Source organism: Sorex araneus, chromosome 3 (assembly GCF_027595985.1).
Source record: "Sorex araneus isolate mSorAra2 chromosome 3, mSorAra2.pri, whole genome shotgun sequence".
Classification (NCBI taxonomy): domain Eukaryota; kingdom Metazoa; phylum Chordata; class Mammalia; order Eulipotyphla; family Soricidae; genus Sorex; species Sorex araneus.
The window spans coordinates 47,107,357-47,132,829 of record NC_073304.1 but is presented as its reverse complement, the minus strand read 5'-3'; the positions used below and the strand labels follow the sequence as shown (position 1 = coordinate 47,132,829).

General features: G+C 38.9%; 1 protein-coding gene across 2 annotated transcripts in view; it reads right to left on the bottom strand.

Annotated features, from left to right (window-relative positions):
- Nucleotides 1-25,473, bottom strand: part of ERO1A (endoplasmic reticulum oxidoreductase 1 alpha) — a 51,683-nt gene that overhangs the window by 10,381 nt on the left and 15,829 nt on the right. The window contains exons 4-13 of one of the 2 annotated variants that reach the window (XM_004601741.3): nucleotides 24,239-24,277; nucleotides 19,983-20,059; nucleotides 19,825-19,898; nucleotides 16,957-17,077; nucleotides 13,922-13,968; nucleotides 8,962-8,973; nucleotides 5,499-5,525; nucleotides 5,302-5,394; nucleotides 2,108-2,354; nucleotides 636-705 (exon numbers count right to left, since the gene is read on the bottom strand). In XM_004601741.3, coding sequence (XP_004601798.1) covers nucleotides 636-705; nucleotides 2,108-2,354; nucleotides 5,302-5,394; nucleotides 5,499-5,525; nucleotides 8,962-8,973; nucleotides 13,922-13,968; nucleotides 16,957-17,077; nucleotides 19,825-19,898; nucleotides 19,983-20,059; nucleotides 24,239-24,277 — 807 coding nt within the window. The remainder of the gene's footprint in view (nucleotides 1-635; nucleotides 706-2,107; nucleotides 2,355-5,301; nucleotides 5,395-5,498; nucleotides 5,526-8,961; nucleotides 8,974-13,921; nucleotides 13,969-16,956; nucleotides 17,078-19,824; nucleotides 19,899-19,982; nucleotides 20,060-24,238; nucleotides 24,278-25,473) is intronic. The other variant, XM_055132606.1, reaches the window with a different exon arrangement.

Here is a 25,473-nt window from a genome sequence, read left to right as displayed (position 1 = left end):
TGCTCTCGCTGTGACTGCATGCTGGGTCCCTAAATGCCTTTTTTTTTTTTCCTATCTCTTTTTGGGTCACACCTGGCGATGCTCAGGGGTTACTCCTGGCTCTGCACTCAGGAATCACTCCTGGCAGTGCTTGGGGAACCAAATGAGATGCTGGGAATTGAACCCGGGTCAACCACGTGCAAGACAAATGCCCTACCCACTGTACTATTGTTCTAGCCCCTCCTAAATGCCTTTTATTTCCAGTGAATAGATGAACAACAAAACCTGGCACCCTCTCCCCTAAAAAGCATCCTTTGACCAAAACCATTTTCAGAATTGTCCTCAGCGAAAGACCGACTGATATAGTACTTGTGCTCGAGTCCTTCCCTTTTATTTGTCACCTTTATTTATTATATGAAACCCTCAACATGAAAACCACCTATAGGGTGACACATAGATTTCAGTTGCTTTTGTTTCGTTTTGAGGTTCTGTAATATAGTCTTGTTATTGTTGGTTTCCCATGCACATAATCCCAAAAAGCTGCTATTCTGAGCAGTGTACAAAAACTAAGTTGGATCTGCTTTTGAACATCATATCTGTTTTATTTTGTTTTGAGGAAAAGATCTAAAGTCTAAGTTAGTGAATAAAATAATTACCTTTAGTTTATTTGCTTCTTTTTTGTCTCCAGCAAAAAAAGAATTTTCATCAAAATGCAAAGGAAATGACCTGCATTTTAAAAGAAAAAAATCATTTTTATATATCTTAAATGCAAAGAAAATGACCTGCATTTTAAAAGAAAAAAATCATTTTTATGTATCTTAAATGTCAAAAGTCTTGTTTTTAAATATTAAAAGAACATTTTGTTGGACAGTGATAAATAATATAAAGATAGTAGAAAATCAATATAATCAACACTCTGATGTCCTCAAACAAGCTCTTATCCTCAAATCTTAAAGCTAAAAGTAGAAGTTTTCCTCCAAATCCAGTATGTTCAATAATATAAAAACAATGCAGTATAAAGTACTAATTTTTTTTTTTTTTTTTTTTTTTTTTGCTTTTTGGGTCACACCTGGCGATGCACAGGGGTTACTCCTGGCTCTGCACTAAGGAATTACCTCTGGCCGTGCTCAGGGGACCATATGGGATGCTGGGATTTGAACCCGGGCCGGCCGCGTGTAAGGCAAACGCCCTACCCGCTGTGCTATCTCTCCAGCCCCAAGAATGACCTTTATGGGGCCAGAATGATAGTACAATAGATAAGGATTTGCTTTGCACCCAGCCAACCTGGATTCAATCCCCAGCATCCCAGGAGACCTCCTGAGGATGACCAGGAACTATTCCTGAGTTCAGAACCAGGAGTGGCCCAAAAATAAAAACAAAAAAAATGACCTTTAAAATGAAATATATGTGCCTTTTGGTGCCCAAGTCAAAACTAAACCAAAATTTAATTCTGAAAGAGCAAAATTAATATGTTTTGAATAATTCCCCTTTCTCTAGATGAATATCTGCAGGGAAGTCCGGCCACACCCAGCTGTGCTGTTACTCCTGATCGTATTGAGGTTCTGTCAACTGTCCAGTATCAAACCAGGTTCAGCTGCATGCAAGGCAAGTGCCTTACCCTCGTACTATCTCTCAACTCTCTAAATGAATACTAAAACTTTTTGAATTTGGAAGCTGGGGAGCTTGGGTTCTTAAACGGTCATGCTCAGGGTCATCAGGCTCGGGGTCATGCTTGGTGGAGACCATCTGGTGCCAGTTCTCAAGCCTGGGCCGGAGGCTATAGAGTGCAGCAGGTAAGGTGCTTGCCTTGCACCTGTGTGACCTGGGTTCTATCCAGAGCACTGTCAGGAGTATGAATGCAGAACCAGGAGTAATCCCTGAGCATCACTGGGTGTGACCCAAAAATAAAACAAAACAAAAACTAGGACTCCTGGATGCAAAGAATGCATTGGTCCCTTGAAGTCTTTCTCCAGCCCTGAAAATTGTAGATACCTTGCTTTCTTGAGAAAGTATTTATCTCTTTTACTTCCTTTACTCCCCAAATAAATTTTTTAACTTGAAAAAATATATATGTAGATACCACTTCTCATCACTCTTCTACAGATTATAGGTCTAATGTTTAAATTACTTGATTTCGTGAAGTAGTTCCAGAAGTAATATTTTGTTTTCAGTATCCTGAACTTTATTTCCAGTGAAGAGTTGAAAATCCGGGCGCTCAAAGAATGGTAACACCTTAGATAAAGCTCGTAATTCTATTAAGTAGAGAAAATATAAGTTCTTAAGTCTTCTTGGACCTTCTCCTTCGGTCAAAATTCCATCAAACCTTTGCTGAAATTCTGTAATGTTGTGTCCCCATTTTTGTTCCAACCAGGTATCTGATAAGAAAGAAGAATTTAATATTAAAATTTTAATTTTAAGATTAAGTTTCAGCTTTCCTTTATGGAATTATTTTTAGAGTTATTAATGTCACTTATATTTTAAAATATATAAATTACCATGAAACTTTCTCACAATTTAGCCTTTTGTGTATTTACTTTTAGCTTTTGGGTCACTCTTGACAGTCTCGGGGCTACTCCCAGCTCTGTGGTCAGAGCTCACTCCTGGCAATGCTCAGAGACCATGAATGCTGGGGATAGAATTTGGGTATCCTACATGAAAATCACATGCTTAGCCTGCTGTGATCTCTCTCAGGCCAAAAAAGTTCTATATCAATTTTTTATTTCTAAAACACATTCTTTTTTTGGTTAATTGTTTGTTTGGGGGCCATAGTTGGCTGTGCTTGGAGCTTACTTTTGGCTCTGCACTCAGGAATCACTGCTAGCAGGACCATATGGAGTGCTGGGAATTGAACCCAAGTCAGTAGCATGCAGGATAAATGCTCTACCTACTGTACTAATCCTCCAGCCCCCAAGAACCCATTCTTAAAAAAGGTAATAAAGTTAAAGCTTTATTGAGATCAAGTTTAATTTAAAGATTGACTATCTCAATATTAATATATGCACAAAACCAAAATATACAAGTTTATCTCTTCATTATATTTTTGGTTCAGGGGCCATATCCGATGGTGCTCAGAGTTTACTTCTGGGTCAGCGCTAAGGGATCACTCACGGCAGGGCTCAAGGGAACACACGAAGTGCCACAAATTGAACCTGGATCAACCACGTGCAAGGCAACCACGTGCCCACTGTGCTATCTCTCCAGCACCACAGATACAGCATTTTTAAAAATAACTATCTGCGAGGTTGGCAAATAGTTCAAAGGGATGGACTGCATGGCCTGCATTGGTGAGGAGCTGAGTTTGATCCGCAGCATCTCAGGGCTCAAACACTGAACCATCATCAGTACCCCCTCTACCAAGTATCAAGTTCAACCAAATACCAAGAATTGAAGAAAGAGACTCCCAGAACCCCAAGCATTGCTTGAGAGACCAACCTTCGCCCAAAAAGTCTCTCTAGAATTATTAAGTTGAAGTACTTTTTTATTGTAATCACTGTAGGATATCATTGGTTTGTCCTTTCTCCCTTGCCACAAAGAGTTTAGGTTTATCTGGTAATACCCCTCACAGTGCTCCTGAAGCACCTCCATTCCTCTGTGTTTATTGGAATGTAGCTCTAAACATTTTAAGACAACATTGGTATGTCCTGTCCTCCTTGGCATAGGAAGCTTAGGTTTATCACAATGCTCCTGAGACACTTCCATTCCACCGCGTTTATCTGTAAACTCCTCTCTATGCTTTCTTCCCCAACCAGTCTATCACCTTTTCTCCCTAATCAGACTCTGTTAACTTGTAAGGTCAAATTCCTCAGAAATCTATGATTTTATATGTGTAAGTGAAATATTACCTTTCTCCTCTCCTTATGTTTTTTTAATGATTTAGTTTAAAGCAATGTCCTTTTTGTATGAACAAAGGAAGACAGTCAGTATTATGCTTTACAACTTGGGATTTAATTGACTTTGAATACTGTTCACTCCTGGGCATCTGCTCTCAACTTAAGCCTCAGTTGCCCTTAGTTCCTAGCACCCCAAAAGCAGGGTCCCGATGAGGGACTGAAAAGACCCAGGGCAAGCTGTGAGCAACCCTGGCATCGATATGGGCCAGGCCAAAGTGCCAGGATTCTTAACTGTAATGCTGTTATGATCCAAAGATAACGATGAGACTAGGACCCTGCTAGGGATAGGAAAGACTAATCTAGCCTGAGCACTGTAGTCTGAGATTGAGATGACCCCAGGAGAGTAATTCTGTAAGTTTAATGTATCTCTTACTGTGTCCATACAAAATGATTAATATCATGAATGTATGCTTGTTGGACTAAGGAAAGGAGAAACGCACCCCTAGATGGTATTTCGCCCTTAGGCAGGTCATCTTGCTGTATGAGAATCTGTCCTAGAAGCAGCATCCCCTGAGGGAAAGAATTATGACCACACTTAGGTGTAAGCCCCAACCTCTCATGCTTGGGGATTTAACTATGCTGTAAGTGTGGGCTGGGGGGTTCCAGATCCAGATCCAGATCCAGAGTGAGAAGAATGAAGTAGCATGGGGGAGGAAGAAGCAGGAGGAGAATCAGAGGAGAATGGAGATGGGAATGGAATAAACTGCAACTGAGACCAACCAGCCTGGCCCTCGTTCCTTCCTTCGCCTGCCCATCGCCATCCACCTCCCCGGGGTGAGGGAAGCGGTGTGAGACTACAAATGCAGGCGGCATGCAGCGGGAGAGAGATAAAACGCCGCTGCCCCTTTTTTGTGTTTACACAAATCACCATGAGGTCCAGTTATGAAGCTGTTCATTGTTGGGTTGCAGTCATACAATGTTCCAAAACCCATCCCTCCACCAGTCTACATTTCCCACAAAATTAAAGTTACTGTGATTTTGCTTCTAAGAGGTAAGAAATAAGTTAAAGATGAAAACCATCTTTAGTCACATTTGTCAACATTCCTGGAGCATAATGAGCAGCAGTCAATGCTTGACCCATTAAGCCCCAGACCTGATGCTGGCACACCAATAAAAATGTTCTTATACAGTAATATCTAATTGAATGACAACTGTGCTCCTAGAAGCTGTTTTAATTCTCAAAAAGAACATTTCCAGAGTAATATGTTAAATGATGAACAGCTTCTTAAAGGAGAATCAAGCTCAGAACACACTGAACCATGCCTTATATCATCGACAGTTACTATATTCCTAATATCACTTAATAACAGATTTTTATGACTGAATATTCAAACAAGTCAATCTTTCTCCATTTAGGTACATACAGAAGCTATTTTAATAATATCATTGGGGAATAATATGGTAAAATTGAATAAAACTGAATGTCACATACCTTGAAGCAGATATCGTGCACTCAAATGTACATTAATACTTGCATGTAGCCCAGATATAAGTCTGTAGAATGCTCTTTTTTCTACACAGAGGCCTAAATAGAAATAATATGGAAATAGAATTTTCACATGTAAAACAAAGAAATAAAATTTCATGTCTTTAAACATTAAAAAAATTATCATTTAAGTTTCCAATTACCTTCAAGCCAACTGTAAAAAGTGTTCTCTGAAAGTCAAAGAAAAATAAGTCACAAGATTATAAAAATACCAAAATTTAAGTTTTTCAAAAGTTTTACAATATTATAGAAAATTTGTACCAAGCAGTAATCTGTCTTCTTGTTTTGGGGGGCTTGATACCATGGACCAGCAGTACTAGGGGGCTACCCTGCTCACAGGCAATTAATCCCTATGTTATACCTCAGGCTTCCCAGGAAGAAATTTAAAGATCACCTATAGACCAAGTCAGAAAAATTATTTTCAATTTCTCCAAAGGAAGGAGAGAAGTTTTCTGTATGAATTCAGTTAAATCCCATCCTTCCACTTAGCCTAGAGAGATGTTAATCTTGCCATAGGAAGTACCCACCTCATAACTTTCAGCAACATGAAGGGTTTCACATGAGGTCAAAAAGCATAATTCAAATAGTAAATGACAACATGGAAGAATACATATCCTTAGTAACTATTCATGTAATGAAAATTCAAGCCTCACTGTATGTTTTTTAAATTAGAAAAGTGAGCACAATTTATAGAACAGTATTAGAACTGCATTGTTTATATACTTGTATTCTATGCATTCTGTATTGCAAAAGAAGAACTCAAGTAAATATTATAAAATCCAAGTCTTGGATTTTTTTTTGAGCTACTAATATCACTGACTATATATGAACCCTGCAATTCTGCTCTAAAAAAATAACTGAAAATGGGACTGGGATATTTGTATAAAGATGACTTTGATAATTATTCTTTAAACATGAAATTATCAGAAGATGGATAGCTCAAAAATCTAAACACATGTTTGCATGTGGAATGCCTGGGCTGATCCCCAATACCTCCTGGTCCCCTGAGAACAACGCCAGGAATAGCTCCTGAGCACTGGGAATGGGGGAAAAAAAAAAACTGAAATGATCAAAACGTCCAGTATTTCCTAAGTTAGTATGATATTATATATCAGGAGCTGGAGTGATGGTACAGTGAGTAAAGCATTTGCTTTGAATATAACTGACATGGGTTCAATCCCCAGCACCCCACATGGTTCCCCAAGCCCTTCAGGAGTGATCCCTGAGTGCAGAGCCAGGAATAAACCTTGACCATCACCAAAAACAAATTCCTACATATTATACAAATAGCTGTGATGGTAAAATTATATAAAACATTAAAACAAGAAGACAAGACATGAAAATATTTATGTGAAATAATCTATTAAAAAGAATATAATTATAACTATGCTTGTGTATGCATTTACTATAGATACAAACACATGTAATTATTTTGACTAAAATTATTAACTGCAATGATGAAAAATATAAAATCAAAATAAAATAAGTAATTATATAAGAACTTTAAATTCTTATAGACAGACTTTATAATCAAAAGCAAATACAAAAACTATAAACTGTATGTGGTCACAAAATGTATGTATTCACAGATATAACAATGATATAGTATCCTAATAACACAAGAAGCTCATAAGCTGAGTGAAATTTGCTAGTGTCTTATAAAATGGCAAAAAAATTCACAAATAAAAAAGCACATATGATAACAAATAAAATTTGTTCAGTCTGTAAAAAATGCCAATTATAAGATGACAATTATCACTTTAACAGTAAAATTTAAAATAGAATATTTAATACTGACAGGTATTTAGGTCAGGTAAAATGAATGGGAGCTTTGACTGGAAGGGGCATAAATTAGTACAACCTTCCAATGACAAAAAGCAATCCAGTCATTACATATCAAAAACTTAAAATTAAGAACCAGTTAAGTCCATTTCTAGCCTGTTTTATAAAGATAAGTGTTTTTGCCTCCCTTAAAATTCCAAAGTTTAAGCGTGAAACTCCATTGTGATGATTCTGAGGTGGGGCCTTTGGGAGGAAAGTAGGTTAAAGTAGTAGACCAGAGTGAAGGGGCCTCGGGATAAGATTTGTGTTTTAAGTGGATGATCTGAGTCTAGATCTGGCTTTTTCTCTCTGTGAAAATAGAGCAAGAAAACCAGCTCTCTCTAAGACCAAAAAAAAAAGAAAAAGAAAAGGTCCTGCCAAAAAACAAATTGGCTGACAGCTTTAACTTCCTAGGGTCTAGAATTGTGAGAAAATAATTGTTCTTTGTTTCAGCTACCCAAACGATGGCATTTTATTAGAGCAGTTGAGCTTATAAAGACAGAGGGCAGGAAAGTAACACCAAAATAAAATAAGAAACTATAAATATAATTTTTCTACCATAAAATCCTACATATCCACATAATAATAACAAGTATCAAAATGCAAACAAAGGAGCAGTATGAGGCAATAACTACACGAGTAAACTGTCAAACTGTCTTGGTTTCAGTTCTAACACTGCTACCAATAAGTCATACAAACCTCTCATACTCATTTTCATAGTCTATAAAATGATGACAAGAATACCTCTTAGGATTGTCAGAAATAAAATCACGTTTATAAATTGCCTGCCCAGACAAGTACTTGAATGTAGTATTAGCCAATCCCATTACCAGTTAATAGTAATTACCATTAGACCATGTACCGGGGAGAACAGGGATGTCCTGTGGCTTGAACCTAGATTTTCCATAAAACGTTTAGCTCGGTTTTATCATCCTGAGGTAGCTATTTTCAATTTGGCCTGCCTGTGATCCAGTCAGCTATCAACTACAATGACAAACATCAGGGACAACCCTTTCATGTTTGACCACATGCATATTTAATAAATATGCTCATAAATAAAAATATCTCTGTAAAGAGAGTCACCACAAGCTTAACAATCTATCAGCAATCAATAGAGAAGGATATTTGAACAGTATTGAAAAACTGGAACAGGGGCCAGAGCGATAGTGAAGCAGGTAGGACACTTGACTTGCATGCAGTTAACCTGTGCTTGATCCCCAACATCCAGTATGGTCCCCTGAGCACTGCCAGGAGTAATTCCTGAGTGCAGAGCCAGGAGTAACCCCTGAGTATGAGCATTTCTGGCTGTGACCCCAAAAAAGATAATAAATAAAAGGCAGTTGCTTTGCATGATGCAAACCCCAGTTCAACTCTTGGGTGCTACATTTACCTCTGGTCCCTCCCCCAGCCTCCTCCACACCCCAACACCACTGCATGTGGCTCAAAGTCAAAGTACGAAATAAAGTAAAAGATACACACTCTGACCATGCCCAGTACTTGTGCAAGCCTGTTCTGAGCAGGCTGAGGGAGCTTTGCATTCCCTTGCAGCAGTGAAAGGTGAATTTTCAGAGGAGAAGGCAGGCATTTTCTGCTGCCAGAGTTAGCACAGTCCTTTTCTCCTAACCTAGACTTTCACCTCCAAATATTAAAGAAAGAAATAAAAAGTAGCTGCTCCTGAGCCTTAGACAGGGCGTGAAAAAAAAAAGAAACAAAACAAAAAGGTCCTCCATAATAAACAAGTGCATACAGAGCAAATTCATGTCAATGATAAGAAAGGAAACTTACCTTTGCTTTTCCCTGAAAAACAAAACAAAAATGTTTATTGTTATAAACTCCTGCAAAATGTTATATGTCTATAAAAGAAAAAAAAGGCTTTTTAATAATGATTACTCTGATAGCCCATCAGTTTACCCACAAAAGCAAAATCTGAAAGGGAGAAGTTCACACTCATGAAATGTGCTGGAGTACAGCAGGAAATACGCCTGAGTACAGCTGAGAGCACTGTCATCTCACACCTGATGAAATGTGGGCTGACAGGACAGCAACATTTCATCAGTCATCTGCAGCAACACTCAAATATACATTAAGGACTTTGTGCTGTTTGGTTAAGAGAACTTTTCCCCACATTTATTGATCTTAAAGCTAAAAAACAATTTCTGTTTAAGATTCGTGCTATTGTTTCGGAAAATTCCAGACTGATGTTACAAACTTTGCCACAAGGAATACTCTACAGACTATTTTGCTAAGGTCAGATTATGAACAATATGGCAATTAGTATGAAGCTGATTTTGCTTTCCTACCTTGGTTTTGCTTTCCTACCTTGATTTTGCCCACTTCTATTTCGAGTTGCCATTGTTTGATTAAGCAGGGGTGGGGAACCTTTTTTCTGCCAAGATCTATTTGAGTATCTATAACATCATTCCTGGGCCACACAATTCAGGCAGATGGGCTGCAGGCGGCTGGCGAGAAGTATACATGTCTGTCCCACCACAGGGACAGATATGTAATCCAAGGCCACAGCATAGGATTTCATGGACCTTCAGGGGCTATGGACCCAGTGTTTCCCACACCCAGATTAAAGTAACATGCTGCAGATTGCAAATATGTGCTTTTTAAAAGTGAAAACACAGATAAAATTTAAAATATAATCTGGGTGCTGGAACGACAGCTCAACAGGGTGAGTGCCTGGAAGTATGGGAGGCCCTGGCACTACATGGACCCCAAAACACAAAGCTGGGAGTAGCCTGAGCACCACAAACTATGGCCCCAAACCAATAAAGGTAAAAAACAAAAGAATCATCTACAACTCCCTCTTTTCCAAAGATAAATACCACATACATGATAGCAAATGTTCCTTTAGTAGACTATAGATAGTAAGATATTAAGTTTTGGGGCCAGACCTAGCAGTGTTGGGGTGGGAGTAGGGTGCTACTCCTGGCATAGTGCTCAGGGACACTCCCTGTAATGCTCAGAGGAGGACCCAGGTCAGGGATCAACCCTAAGGCTTCTGTATGCAGAGTAAGCATTCCAGTCCTTTGAGCTAGCTCTCCTATTCTTAGATAGTATGTTTTATTTGTTTGCTTGTTTGTTTTTTTAGCGAAGCAAGATAGTTTTTACTGAAACTTATTTAGAAAGACATAAGGTGAGAGAAAGAGAGAAGTATGTGTTTGAGACAGAACACAGGCTTCTCCAGAGTAGAAACAGGCAAATATGTGAAAAGACAGAAAGACAAGCAAGAGAGATATTTGTTCAAGGGAGAACACGGTCTTGAAGAGCAAACCTAGATATGATGCTTTTAGAAAAAGCATGTAACATGTGCTGTTTGATACGGTAATACAGTATGTGAATTTTAACCACATTTATAACAATTTATTCCATGTGAATATGCCATAAACCATTCAACCAGATCCTAATGATATTTAAATGGTTCCCATTTATTATTAACGTAAGTGAGGATTAGTTCTTTATTTATTTTTTTTTTTTTTTTTTTGGTTTTTGGGTCACACCCGGCGATGCACAGGGGTTACTCCTGGCTCTTCACTCAGGAATTACCCCTGGCGGTGCTCAGGGGACCATATGGGATGCTGGGATTCGAACCCGGGTCGGCCGCGTGCAAGGCAAACGCCCTACCCGCTGTGCTATCGCTCCAGCCCCAGGATTAGTTCTTTAATTTATAAGATCATAACGTGAGTTTATAGTGAAGGTCACCTCTTGTCTAGGAATTTTACAGTATCAACAGCTTCTACTGAGTTACTATGTATGATTCTGAGTTACTATATATGATTATATAATCCTCAAATCCTGGTTTAAAATTGATATTTCTAGTTTTTATTTGGAAAGGGTGCACACCTAGCAGTGCTCAGGAGCTATCTCCAACTCTGTGCTTGGTAGGGGAGGAACTAAGGGGAGCACTCCCAGGACCTTGTGCTAAGGGAACTTGCAGAGTTCAAGGACAGAACCTGAGTCTCCTATACACAAAGCAAGCTCTGAGTCAGTCTCTTGAGTTATCTCTCCACCCCAAAAGAAGTTGTCACTGTTCCCTTTCCCCCTTTGCTTTTGGGGCCATAGATGGCACTGCTCAGGGTTTACTCCTAGCTCTGTGCTCAGGAATCACTCCTAATAGTGCTCAGGGGACCATCCACAATGGCAGGGATCGAACCAGAGTTGGCTGCATGCAAAGCCAGCACCTGGCCCGCTATACTACGGATCCAGCCTGTGACACTTTGATTTTAAATTGCTTCCGACTCATCTGCCAAACACTTAAAGAATGATGCAATCTTGTTGCTTTCTAGAATAAAATTTGTGTTTATTGACTAAATGAGAGTAGCAGTTCTTCAAATAAATTTTAAAAGGGAAAATCTTGCACATTTCCTAAAAACACATCAAAGATTTTGCCAGTAAGCACAAATTCAGAGATCATGGATATATGATATATATTTCCTAAGGAAAGTTTCTGCAGGGCTGGAGAGATAGTACAGCAGGTAGGGCACTTGGCTTGCACATGGTTGACCCAGATTCAATCCCCAGTATCCCCTGTGGTCCCCCTCGCCGGGAATAATTCTTGAGTGCAGAGTCAGGAGTAACCTCTGAGCATCACCGGGTGTGGCCCCAAAACAAACAAACAAACAAACAGTAAAGTGTCTGCAATCATACACTGAAATTGAAATGATTTCTTTAACAAACCATGGGTTGCTGGCAAGATGTCTCCAAGGCCAGGAGCACATATTTTACACGTGAGCGCTCCAGACTCCTCCCTGCACGATCCCAAGCACACTAGGAGAGGAAACTGGGCAGGTGTGAGCTTATTCCAAGTATGAGCCCAGAACAAACAAACAAAAAGTGCAGGGGCCAGAGAGCTAGCTCACCAGGCTGGAGTGTATACTTGGCATGCAGGAGGCCAGGTTCAATCCCCAGCACCTCATGAGCACTGCTGGGAGTAGCCACCAAGTACTGAGCTGCAAGGAGTAGACCCTGAACAGCTCTCGGTGTGGCCCCAAAACCAAATGAACAAAGAAACAAAAAAAAGTATCTGCCTATTAGGGTGTGGGCAGGATTTGTGGATTTTAAGTTTTCACCTAAATAATTATTTGTTCAAGGAATGAGTTCAAGGAAGTCTTTGAATAATTTGCTCTTAAGATCATTAATTAAGAAGTTTAGTTTTCACTGATTTCTTATAGAACAAACCAGTTAATTTATTACAGGTTACATTAAGAGGTGACCAATATATACAAGATGTGACACAGGGCCATGGGTGGGGGCTCTTGGCCACTCTGGCAGTGGTGAAGTGAGGTGACTATGACACCAAGAACCATAAAAGGTAACACCACAGTGAACACATTAACTTAATATAATAAACATTTTTTTTAAAAGAGAGATGACAAAAAAGCTCTGCTCACATGTCCAAAATATATACATTTATAATGGTAAAATCATGCTCTGCACAGTGCAAGGAGATAAAAGAGTAGGAAAACCTCATGACATTAGATCACTTTATGAGGAGAGAGAGATTACTTCAAATTAGGGAAACCATGGGGAAAACAGCAGGGGAAAAAAAGAGGGTCAGACCTTGACTTTAAGTAGAAAATAAAAAATATTAATGGAAACAAAAAGAGAAAAAAAAAAGAGCTTGACATCAGAGTCCCAATATGTGCAGTAGTTGCAAGTGTGGGGAAAGATTTGGTACAATTTTAGGGCTGGAGCGATAGCACAGCGGGTAGGGCATTTGCCTTGCACGAGGCCAACCCGGGTTCGATTCCCAGCATCCCATATGGTCCCCTGAGCACCACCAGGGGTAATTTCTGAGTGCAGACCCAGGAGTAACCCCTGTGCATCACCAGATGTGACCCAAAAAGCAAAAAAAAAAAAAAAATTGGAAAAATTTTGATATTCATTATCTAGGACAAAAGTTCCCAAACTTCCCTTTACAGTAAAAAAGAAAAATTAAAAATTATTCACAGCCTATTCTACCTCCTTTAAGCAAATGAAAAGTGTCCCCCAACTACACCAGAGGCTACAGCTGCTCCCACCATTATTTCAGCTTCCCCCAGGGGGCAGTATTGCCCACTATGGGAACCAATAAACTAGAAAATAAAAGGATGAAAAAGAACGCAATCTTAAGTAAAAATGCAGAGACTGGGGCCGGAGCGATAGCACAGCGGGTAGGGCGTTTGCCTTGCATGCGGCCGACCCGGGTTCGATCCCCGGCATCCCATATGGTCCCCCAAGCACTGCCAGGAGTAATTCCTGAGTGCAGAGCCAGGAGTAACCCCTGAGCATTGCTGGGTGTGACCCAAAAAGAAAAAATAAATGCAGAGACTAAAAATATATAATCAAATACTTATCATAGTATAATCTAATGTCATGAACTTTATTATAAAAATACTCTTTATTGGTCCAGGGAGCTTGTACAGGAAGCAGGGCACTTGCCTTGAACACAGCCCACCCGTGCTTGAACCCTGACACTCCACAGGGTTTCCAGAGCCCCACCAATAATGATTCCTGAATACAGAACCAGGAATGACCCCTGAGCACTACTGGATGTTACCCAAAAAACACAAACAAAGAAACTCCTTAACTGTAAATATTTTAAGCGCAATGCATCTGCAAGGGTGAAGCATCATTCCTAAGGAAACAAGGAATATTTGATCTTGAATACTTTTCTGCCAACCCTTATTTGCCCTTTGATTCCTTCTAACCAAAGTTTACAGACTGACAAATGATGTGACAGTGCAAATAAATAACTTACCTTGACCGGAAGCCAAAGGATTTAAAGGTCTTTTAATTGTCTGTGGTCTAGAAACAAAGAATAAAAGTGTAAAATAAAGATATTAGCAATCATGTTACTGTTAATTGAAAGTAATTACCTCAGAGAGTATCTTAATGATGATATCTAAATAATGTTTTATGGAGATAATAAAATATTTCATTTTCTCTAATTGCTTAAAGAGAAGGTGTATGTTAATTGTTTTTAATAATAGTTTCAGATCTTTCCCCTTGGTCGCTTCCAGAAAGACATTTCCTAATTACTTCTGCAAAGGAAGAATTATCAATCAAGCTCCTCTCTCAGAATCACAAATATATATATATATATGTATATGTATGAATTTGTGTACACATATTGATATATATTAGATGCCCATATAAGTGTGTACTTATGGCATAAAGTTCACTAATTTAAAGAAAAATATATCAATATCCAAGACAAATGTTAAAATAAAATGGGAGAAAAATAATACGGGCAAGTTATTCTCTACTTAAGTATATAAATTTGCCCCATGACGATCAAATGTGCTATGATTCAAATAAGACAGTTAAATAAGAAAAAATCTTAATATACTCTAAAGTAGTTTTGAATCTCAAAATAAATACCCATTAGTGTCATTAATAAAGGATAGAAATTGTTTTAAAGTCCATTCTTTTAAAACTTTGTACACCTTAAATTCTGAGAAAAGAATTATAAGCCATATTTAATATTTTCAATTTGGTGCCTTCCACATTAGTTATATTTTAGACACTTTATGGAAGTCATGATATAAACTAGCTATAATGCTAATAAGTGCTTCAATTAGGTCTACTTTAGTTCACCTTAAAAAGAAACCTTTTCTTACAGTGATTCAATAAATTTTTTTAAAAAGAACTGAACAAAGGAATAATATAATAATTAAAATTAATGTCACAAATTGTTCACTTTAAAAAAAAAAACCTGTAGGGCCAGAGCGATAATACAGTGGGTTGGACATTTGCCTTAAACATGGCCAGCCAGGATTCAACCCCTGTCATCCCATATGGTCCTCCAAGCACCGCTGAGAGTAATTACTGAGTGCAGATTCAGAAGGAACCCCAAACATTGGCAGGTGTGACCCCCTCAAAATATTCCTAATTAAGTAATTTAAAGCTTAAAAGAAAGAAACCTTTAGGGCCAGAGAGGGAATGCAGCAGATAAGGTAATACCCTTGCACACAACTGACCTGGGATCACTCTCTGATACCCCATTTGGTTCCCTGAGGACTGTCAGGAGTGCCCCCTGAGCAAAGAGCCATAAGTAAGCCACTTGGAGGGCCCAAACCACAAGAAGAAATGAGAGAAAAAAGACCTCAAAAGAGAGCCAGAAAGGTAAGTAAACTAAACAGTCCTAATAAGTGTCCAGAAAAATAAAATTAAACACATATTAGATGGGCTGGAGTGATAGCACAGCAGGCAGGGCATTTGCCTTGCAGGCAGCCGACCCGGGTTCGATTCCCAGCATCCCATATGGTCCCCTCAGCACTGCCAGGGGTAATTCCTGAGTGCAGAGCCAGGAATGACCCCTGGGCATTGCTGGGTGTGACCAAAAAAGAAAAAATAAATAAATAAATAAATAAACACGTATTAGAAATGAGTAGGTAACGAAAGATCTCCACTTCCCAAACTGAACTTTTTTTAAATCAAAAAAGACAAAGTCTGATATTAGATTATAGAAACAAAACTGCTGATCACCCAAGTTGAAATTATATTTTTAAAAAGGAATGTATTATCTGCAGATGTGGAAATTCCATAAATCTTCCCCAAATTCCCCAAGTCTCTAAGATAAACACACAAGCACAAACACACACACACACACACACACATGCACACACACTTCTTCCAAAAATAATAGCAACTTTCTCAGAAGCATAACAGCATAAAAGTGGGTAAAACTGAACCCCAAACTTGAACCAAATGGTCAAGTTAACTGCTTTCACTGATTAAGTGATTAAGAGAACAAAGAAACTTTATCACTTTCTAAAATGGATGACTCAATTAACCTAAGTTTCCCTTTCTCCATACATGAAACAGTAAAGATTAAAATGCAAGGTTTCTGCAGGGATGAAAGGAAAAAATGTACAGCATGCTTACCAGAAAGCTGGGTAACAGTGAGAGTTCCAAAATGCTAGTTACTACAATTATTCTCTGAAGTTTAAGTTTACTTCAAAGAAGATAAAATAATTAGTCATAGTTAATAGGGCAAAAAAGAATTAGGATTTATATGTATATAAACCCTAGTACACATACTTATTTCTATATTTTACTAATAAATTTCACTGTATCACTGTATCACTGTATCACTGTCATCCTGTTGCTCATCGAGTTGCTTGAGCGGGCACCAGTAATGTCTCCATTGTGAGACTTGTTGTTACTGTTTTTGGCATATCCAATATGTCACGGGTAGCTTGCCAGGCTCTACCATGTGAGCAGGATACTCTTAGTAGCTTGCCGGGCTCTCTGAGAGGGACGGAGGAATTGAACCCAGGTCAGCTGCGTGCAAGGCAACCACCCTACCCACTGTGCTATTGCTCCAGTCTAATATATCAATGGTAAATTTCATTTGTCCTTAATTTTCTGTTGTTGTTGTTGTTTGGGGGTCACACCAAGTGGTGCTCAGGGGCACTCCTGGCCTGGAGCTTAGGAGTAGTACCACTGGTGCCAGTGGGGTGACCTTGGGATGCTCTTGAGCTATTTCCCCAGTCCTGATTTATACTTTACCTTTTTTGGGGGTGGGGTTTGTGGTCACACTTGGCTGTGTGTGTGACCCCAGGGCTTACTCTAGGCTCTGTGCTCCGGCAGGGCTCCTGTGGCCATAAACGGTACCCGGGAATCAAATCCAGGCCAGCTCATGCAAGATAAGCACCTTAAGCCCTATACTCTTTCTCACTGACCCCTGATTTACACTTTTAAAGCACTGTGATTGTGTTTGTTTATAAAGCATATATAGTTTCCAAAAGTAAATTAAATTAAAAAGTAAATTAAATTAAACCAACATACTTAAAACAATTTTCTTCATAGATGACATTCCATATCTTCCACGCATCTGGTCCCTTGTAACCTGTGTATCGCTCAGGATTAAGGAGCAAATCAACATATTCAGCATCAGGAGACTGTATGTCTGTAAGATAAAATGTTTTGTTAAATTCTCTGCCCTTCAGTTACCTTAAGGAACCGCAAATGATTCAACTTGATATGTAACAATTGGATTAAGAAACAACTTTTCAAGGAAAGAAAAGAAGGAAGAACAGACCCCAGCTCAAACAATGCACACAATGGCTAAAAGGCTTCTTGCTGTTAGAAATGGTTACACAGTAAAAAGTTGTGGGGCTGGAGAGATAGTACCCACTTAAGGCACTTGCCTTGCTTGCCTTGGCCATGGCCTGCCTGTGTTCCATCTCTGGGGGACCATGATCCCTGGCATCCTATATGGTCTCCTGAACCCCACCAGGAATGATTCCTGAGTACAAAGCCAGGAATAGCCCCTGAGGACTTTGACCCAAAAACAACATGAATTTTGAGAGAAAGAAACACTGTGATTCAATTCTTACAGGCTATCTTGTCAAAGAAAATACTATGTATCTCTCCACAAGAGTTTATTGGTGACTGGGGTAAATAAATATTAGTACCACACGCAATTCTCTAATACTTCCTCCTAAATGTGAATCATTAAACCCAAATACACATCCTCAATATGCAAAAAGTTCTACAGGATGGCATTTGTGCTAGCATCATATATCATATGAAACAGGGGAAAGTGAAAGAACCTAAGTGCCCAAGAGAGAAGAGCAGTTTTGATGTTTGTTATGCCAGGGGTCAAACCCAAGTCCTCATGTCTGCAAAGATTGCACTCTACCACTGAACTACCCCAAGTTCGCTGAGCAATTTAACTCTCCTTCTTAAGCAAGAGTACTGGACCCCAGAGTATGTCAATCAGAATCCAGATCCCATGGGAAAAATAGATACTACAGCAGTATCACATGCCCTGCATACAGCTGACTCAATTTTGATCCCTGGTACCACATATGGTACCCATAGCCCAAGTAGGAGTAAAAGAGTGAGCCGAGAGCAGAGAGCCAGGAATAAATCCTAAGTATCACCAGCTGTGGCCCAAAACTAATTCAAACACAAAAAGAGAACCCAAGTCCCACTACTATTCAAGTGTAACCCTGGGCAAGTTCATGAATTCTCAATGCCTTGAGGACATGATTTGTAAAATGTGGATACCCCGAGACGTGAATAAGTTTATATGTGCAGAATGCTAGGAACAATAAGCATAAAGCTATGGTGTGATGATACAGCTTAATAGACCACGTAACTTGGGGTGTGGGGGGTTGGCCCATATTTGGCGGCACATAGGGGCTACTCCTGGCTCTTTCTGTGCTCAGAGGTCACCTGATGGTGCTTGGTGAACCATATGTGGTGCCAGGGATTGAACCACGGTCAGCAGCATCAAGGTGAGTGCCTTAACCCCTATACAATCTCTCCACTATTAATTACAAACGCTGTCAAACAAAATGAAAAGATAAGCATTATAGAAAAGTTAAAAGGAGATAAGAAGAATATGTACATTTTGATTACTGGTTCTAATGAGCTCTATCTAGGGTTCCTGGTTTTAATAGCATCGGCATTCTGGATTAGCTTTAAATGCCACAGAACAACTAATGGCTCAAAAGTCTCTTTTTCAAAAGGAATGTGAAATATCAGTATGAAAAATATTTAACAATTCGATACCAATGTAACAAAAGCAGGGTTTTACACTCCCTACTCTTTAACTATTATTATACAGGCATTTACATAAATGCCTGCATAAAAATATATTCATAATTATATGTAAGAAATTTAGGGCCAGAGAGGTAGTCCAGCAGGTAGAGCGCTTGACCTGCAGGAAGCTGGCCCAGATTTGATCCCCAGCATCTCATATGTTCCCCTGAACACCACCAACAGTAATTTCTCAGTGCAGGCCGGGAGTAATGCATGATCACCACCAGGTGTGGCCAAAAAGGGGAAATAAGGAAAATAAACCTTGGGGCCAGGGAGACAGCTCAGTGGGCTAACACTCAATATTGCATGCAGGGAGTTTGATAATTATACTACACGGTCTGCTAAGCACAGAACTGAAAGTTAGCTCCTAAGAACTACCAGGTGTGGTCCAGAAACACAAAACTCAAGGGGCCATTTTTTTCCAAGAATTGAGTTTTCTTTATATATATTTTGTTTACTGTGCTAAAATATATGTAAGATAAAATTTACCATTTACATAGTATTGTACATTCTTAAATGTACAATCTATTGATATTAATTATATGTACAATGTTATACCATCATCGCCACTGTTTCCAAATTTCCCCTAAAATCCCAAACAGAAACTGTAACCTTAAGCAATAATTCCCCATCCTGAATTCCCCCAAAACCTAGTAACAGCAAATCTATTCATTGTCTCTACCTGTTCTTGATATTTTATATATGTGCAATCCTATTTGTCCTTTTATATGTGGCTTGATTAATTTAGCAGAATATTTTTCACAGTTCATCCATATTGTAGCATCTATTAGAGCATCATTTCTATTTACAGTTGAATAATATTTCATTATAAGTATGAAAAATACTAATAGTAATGAAATCACCTGTCTTTTGGTTATTTTGAAGACCTGCTATGAATATTGATGTCTATGTCCTATTTTCATAGCTTCAATGTTTTGCCAGGTCATGTGATAATTCTACACTTAACTTTTTCGGGAATTACCAAACTATTAGAAACTCTTTCGTTTTTTGTTGTTTTTTTTTTAAAAAAAACCATTTTAAAAGAATGTTCCCCCTTGAGGTGCAATGCTAAACAAATGCATACTATTAAAAAAAGAATTATACCATCAGCTTCACAGAAGTTGTCTGAAGAATCATCATGCTTGGTCCACTGAAGAACAGCTTTTTGTGTCTCCTCACTTCAAATAAAAAAAATAAACACTGTTTTTTAAGTTAATGTTTTATTGGGAAAACACAACTAAAACAGAAAAAAATAATCAAACCTCAGAGATTCATCCACAGCTCCAAGTCTTTCGGCTTGTTCACATTCTTCAATGAAACTATTGGCTTCTTCAGAATACTAAAATGAAAGAAGGAATAATTTGAACACAACTTAATTGCATTTTATGTAACCTTTAAACAGTTATTTGAGGTTTTTTTAAGCATAGAATCATCTCTATGGCTTCAAAACTTTTTTTAAAAAAAAAGTCTTCCTTACATTCCTCCTAAAACTCAAAAAGTAAATAAAAAGTTTTGCTCCTTGTTTTTATTGAAAAACATACACTTTTTCAATTTTATTTTAGGCGATCCTTGACAATACTATTAATGGTAAGATTTCATGCATAACACGCTCCCACACCACCCCCTCCCCCAGAGTGACCACCTCCTCCCACCATTTTCGTAGTATCTACCCTCCCACACTTCACTATACACACACACACACACACACACACACACACACACATATATATATATATATCTTTTTTTTGCTTTTTGCTTTTTGGGCCACACCCACCAATGCTCAGGGGTCAGGGGTTACTCCTGGTTCTGCACTCAGGAATTACTCCTGGAGGTACTTTGGGGATCATATGGGATCCTGGAGATCGAACCCGGGTCACAGCGTGCAAGGCAAACGTCCTACCCACTGTACCATCGCTCTGGCCCCCAACACTTCACTTTAATGCCCCCTTTCCTCCCCAGTGGTAAGATTCCACTGAAAACCAGTTTTCTGTTTCTGTTGCCTTTGGGTATTTGTTATATCCATACTATGTTTCTTTATATCCCACACAGATTAACATATACTGTTAATTGAACAAAAAATAAATTGGGCCAAAGAGATAGTACAAGAATAAGGTGCTTGCCCTCTATGCAGCTGACCCAGGTTCAATCCCCAGAACCCCATATGGTCCCCTGACCCCTCCAGGAGAGCCAGGAGTTAGCCCTGAGCACCACCAAGGGTAGCCCAAAACCTAATTTTTAAAAAAAGGAAAAATAATAGAATGAATTCTAATTCTGAGAACTCATTACTAAAATGTCTACTAGAAAATTGTCAAGGCATAAGGAAGCCCACTCTGTGCCAAAATGGAGAAATCATGGGGGCTTGATGCTGACTGGCCCACAACGAAATGAAAAGACCAGAGAGAGAAAGGACAAAGCATGGTCTCATTCATAAGTGAACTGAAAAAAGTCCAACTCAAAGAAGCAGAGAAAGAAAGTGGTAACCAGGGGGCTGGGCAAGGATTGGAAAAAGGGAGACTGGTAAAAGGGTACAAACTTTTAGCTTTACGACCACAAGGTCTGAGAAGCTAATGCAGCTGGAATTGACAGAGCTATATTACATAATTAAAATTTGCTGTGGGAATGCAGGACTTAAATGTTGCCACGATAATTATAGGGACCTAAGTGATAGTACAGCAGGTGAGGCGCTTGCCTTGCATGTGGCCAACAATCTTCAGCATGCCAATCACTCCCCAAGCACTGCCAGGAGTGATTCTTGAGTACAGAGCCAGGAGTAATCCCTGAGCATCATGCCGAAAGTAGATAACGGACCAAACATGATGACCTCTCAGGGTCTGTGTTGCAAGCTATAATGCTCAAAAGTAGAGAGAGAGTATGGGGAATATTGTCTGCCATGGAGGCAGGAGGAGGGTGGGAAAGTGGGGGTATACCCAGGATATTGGTGGTGGGGAATGTGAACTGGTGGAGGGATGGGTGTTTGATCACTGTGAGATTGTAACCCAAACATGAAAGCTTGTAATGATCTCACGATGATTCAATACAATTTAAATATTTTTTTTTAAAAATCCCTGAGCATCGCTGGGTATGGCCCCCAAAAAAGAGATTTAAAAAAAGATAATCTATCTGAGATGACAAATGTGTTAACTAGCTGGGATGAATACTTTCAATATTATAATTATCAAATCACCATGAAGTACAATTTAAATATCTCACAATTTTATTGATTACACCTGACTAAAGCCAAAAATAATGCTTAGTATCTCAGTCTGATAAACCTTGTTTATGATTTGGGGGCCACACCTGGAAGGGCTTGTGGAACTATGCAGTCCAAGAATGGAACCTAGTCCTCCAGCAAATGTAGCACGCAATCAGCCCACTGAGCTCTCTCTCCGGGTCCTCTGATAAATTTTCAACTAGTCATCAGTTTATAGAAAATAAAGAGAGCAATATGTTAAGTTACACAACAAAGATGCAATCAACATGTGGGAAATTCTACAGAATAATGACTCATTCCATTTAACACAGATGAGGCAAAGAAAGAAACTAGAGAAGGGATATATGAATTACTAAGATATTTATGAATACAACATACAAATGAGTCTCAGAAAGGAAGTGCTCAGGGGAGCTGTCAGGGAAGGGCAGAGCAAGCTCCCCGCCCTGAGAGGAGAATTGCCACAGGCTGTGGCTACCCCCACACTGCAGGGAACATCATTTAAAAATAAATAAATAAATAAGAAAAGAAGGAAGTGCTAAGAAAAGCTCACCAGAACAGAATGATCAGAGCAATAAACTACAGTTGTACTGTAGCATAATAATCTAAAGTATAAAAGAAATATGCATAATATAAATAAGTGGCAGAATGGGAAATGGAGGAAAAATATATAGCTCTCAATACTAAAGAATTCCAATTACTATTGTTAAGGAGAAAAAGCACCCCTGAGGTATGCACTGTGCTTACTTTCTTCCAGAGAATAAAGTATTAAAAAGGGGAGAAATAGTAAATCTACAGCAGACAAACCCGGTAAGAACATCCTTTGTCAGATGATCAATATAACATCAGCAGTAATGAGTCATGTCAGTCACACATGCTCTTGATGTGGTGTGGGGGAAATGACCTTGTCTTTTTCAAAAACATGGTCTTCCTTGTTTTTGACCACAAGGAAAACGTGGTCTTCTTTCCAAAAACACACCATTCCAGCCTGATGAGAAAATCATCAGACAAATCCCATGGAAGGAACTTTGTAAATACCTCACAAGTACTCCCCAAAAATATCTTATCAGAGACAAGAGTGACAGTACAGCAGGTAGGGTGTTACACACAGTCAATCCAGACATCCCCAGCACCACATAGGGCTCCCGAAGACCCAGCAGGAGTGATCTCTGAGTACAGAAGCAGAAGTAAGCCCTGAGCACTTTCAGGTGTGGCCAAAACAAATTAAAACCAAAACACCATATGAAACACTGAGTCACTGTCAAAATGGGAGCTGAGAAGATACAATTACTAAATGTAATGTGGAATTCATGGAAGGGATCTGAAAATTCCAGAGATCTTAACAAAATATGCACTTTGGTTAGTGATTGCACCAATACTGGGTTATTAATTGGAAAGAATTTACCATAGTTAAGATGTTAATTATAGATAAAATTGGATGTGAAGCATATGAGAATTCCATACTATCATCAAAACTTTTTCTGTAAATCGAAAAGTATAAAATAAAAAAGGAACCTAGAGAGAGGCATAAGGGGCTGGAGAGATACTACAGTGGATTAGAAATGCTTCACTTGCATGCAGTTGACTAAGGTTTGATCCCTGACACCCAGACGGTCCCTTAAGCCCTGCCAGGAATAAGTCCTAAGCACAGAGACAGATTAAAGCCCTGAGGACAGCCAGGTGTGGCCCGAAAACAAAACCAAGAGAGAGAGATTGCTATGAGACAGAGCAAACTAATTCAATGTGTAAGAAATGTTCTAACAGTGTTTATAAACAAAAAATCATGACTAAGATGGCATTTAGGAAACAACTGCAGGTATCTGAACCCTGATGACAACCATATTTTCTTAAGTACCTTCTTGGTCTTAGAGATGAAGATGAAGCATTTGTAAACAAAGTGACTTAAGACTGGATGGAAAAATAACGAGAGTGATGTGGGAAGTACTAGTGACACAAGAGTGGCCATACAATAATCACTGTTCAAGCTAGCAGGTGAGTCTATGCGCTGGTTTTCTACTTTTATGCTTCCTATAACAGAAGGCTAAACCAAAGGGAAAACGCCTTTGAAAACAAATAAATCTCAAGGGGTGCACTGTCAAGGGGAGCAGACCAATAAATAGGAGCTGATAGGGGAAATGAGTCTTTTGAGTTTTCGCTGTTGAAGTACTAGACATATTCATTAGTATATGTAGGACTTGGGATGTCGATCAGCAGTAAAACACATGCCTTCGTGCATGGAAATCTGGGTTTAATTGGAAGGTAAGAAGTGAGGAAGGAAGGGAGGAAGAAAGAAAAAGTATATATTTATACCTTGTAGCTTGCAGATTTAATGCCATCTGGTACTTCATCCTAGTTTAAAAAGAAAAACATGATTTTATTTGCCCTTTATTCTGTCTTTTGAGAAAACATCTTAAATTTATGGTTTTTATCAAAATTATAGAAATTAAGTTATTTTAATCAGAATAATTAGCTTTTATATTATTAGAAGTAAATTCAAATTCTCCTATAGATTGCTGATCACATATTACAGAATACAAACATAAAATTAGTTACATAGCCATTGTTCCTTTTGATGCTCAAATTATCCCACATTTGGCCACTTAGAATTAACTTGATATTTGCACCTTGCACCCTTTTTAGCAGCATCTTTTCATTTTCTGCTATGTTAAGAGACTCCAAGCTCACCACCCAGCATATTTCTTGCTCTAGTCTAGGAATCAATCACTTTTTTTTCAAAGGACAGGACTGACTGATTGACTGACTGATTGATTTGGGGGCCACACCTGGTGTGCTCAGGGGTTACCCCTGACTCTGGCTCTGGTCCTGGAATCAATCACTTTTTTAAAAGCCCTAGTTCTTCTCAGGGGAAAATGGAACTGGTATGTTTACTTTCAACATATTGTGGGTTTTTTTTTTATCTGTTATTTATTATTATTGGAGTCACTCCCGGTGGTGCTCAGGGAGTGTGGAGGTGGTGGAGGAGGTGATAAAGTGTCAGGGATTGATTCAAAGCCCTCACTCATGCAAGGCCATGTCCTCTACTACTTGAGTCATATCCATGAGCCCTGGCTTTTAGTTGTATACTGGATACCTACTAACTACAGGTCCTATCTGCTTATCCTCTGACTGATGCTATGCATTGAGATAATGATGTACAGAAGGGGTCATTGAGATAGTACAGAGGGTAGGGAGTTTGCCTTGCATGTGGACAACCCAGGTTCAATACCCATCACCACATACGGTCCCCTGAACCTCACCAGGAGTGATTCCCTGAGCTCAGAGCCAGATGTTCCCCCATCATCCCCCCAAACAAAAAAGATGTATCAGAGAGTACTGTAAACTGAAATGTCTTCTTCCAATGCTATGTATGAAATAGATCACTTCTGCCCCAAAGTAAGAAACTACACAAAGGCAATCATTTTGTTATATTCCCTTCCTAACTTTGAACTAGGTGAGTGTATGTCCTTTCTTTGTTTGCCAAACAAATAGATGGTTTCTAATTTTATCACACAATAAATCAAGCAAAATTTACCAATGAATTTCAA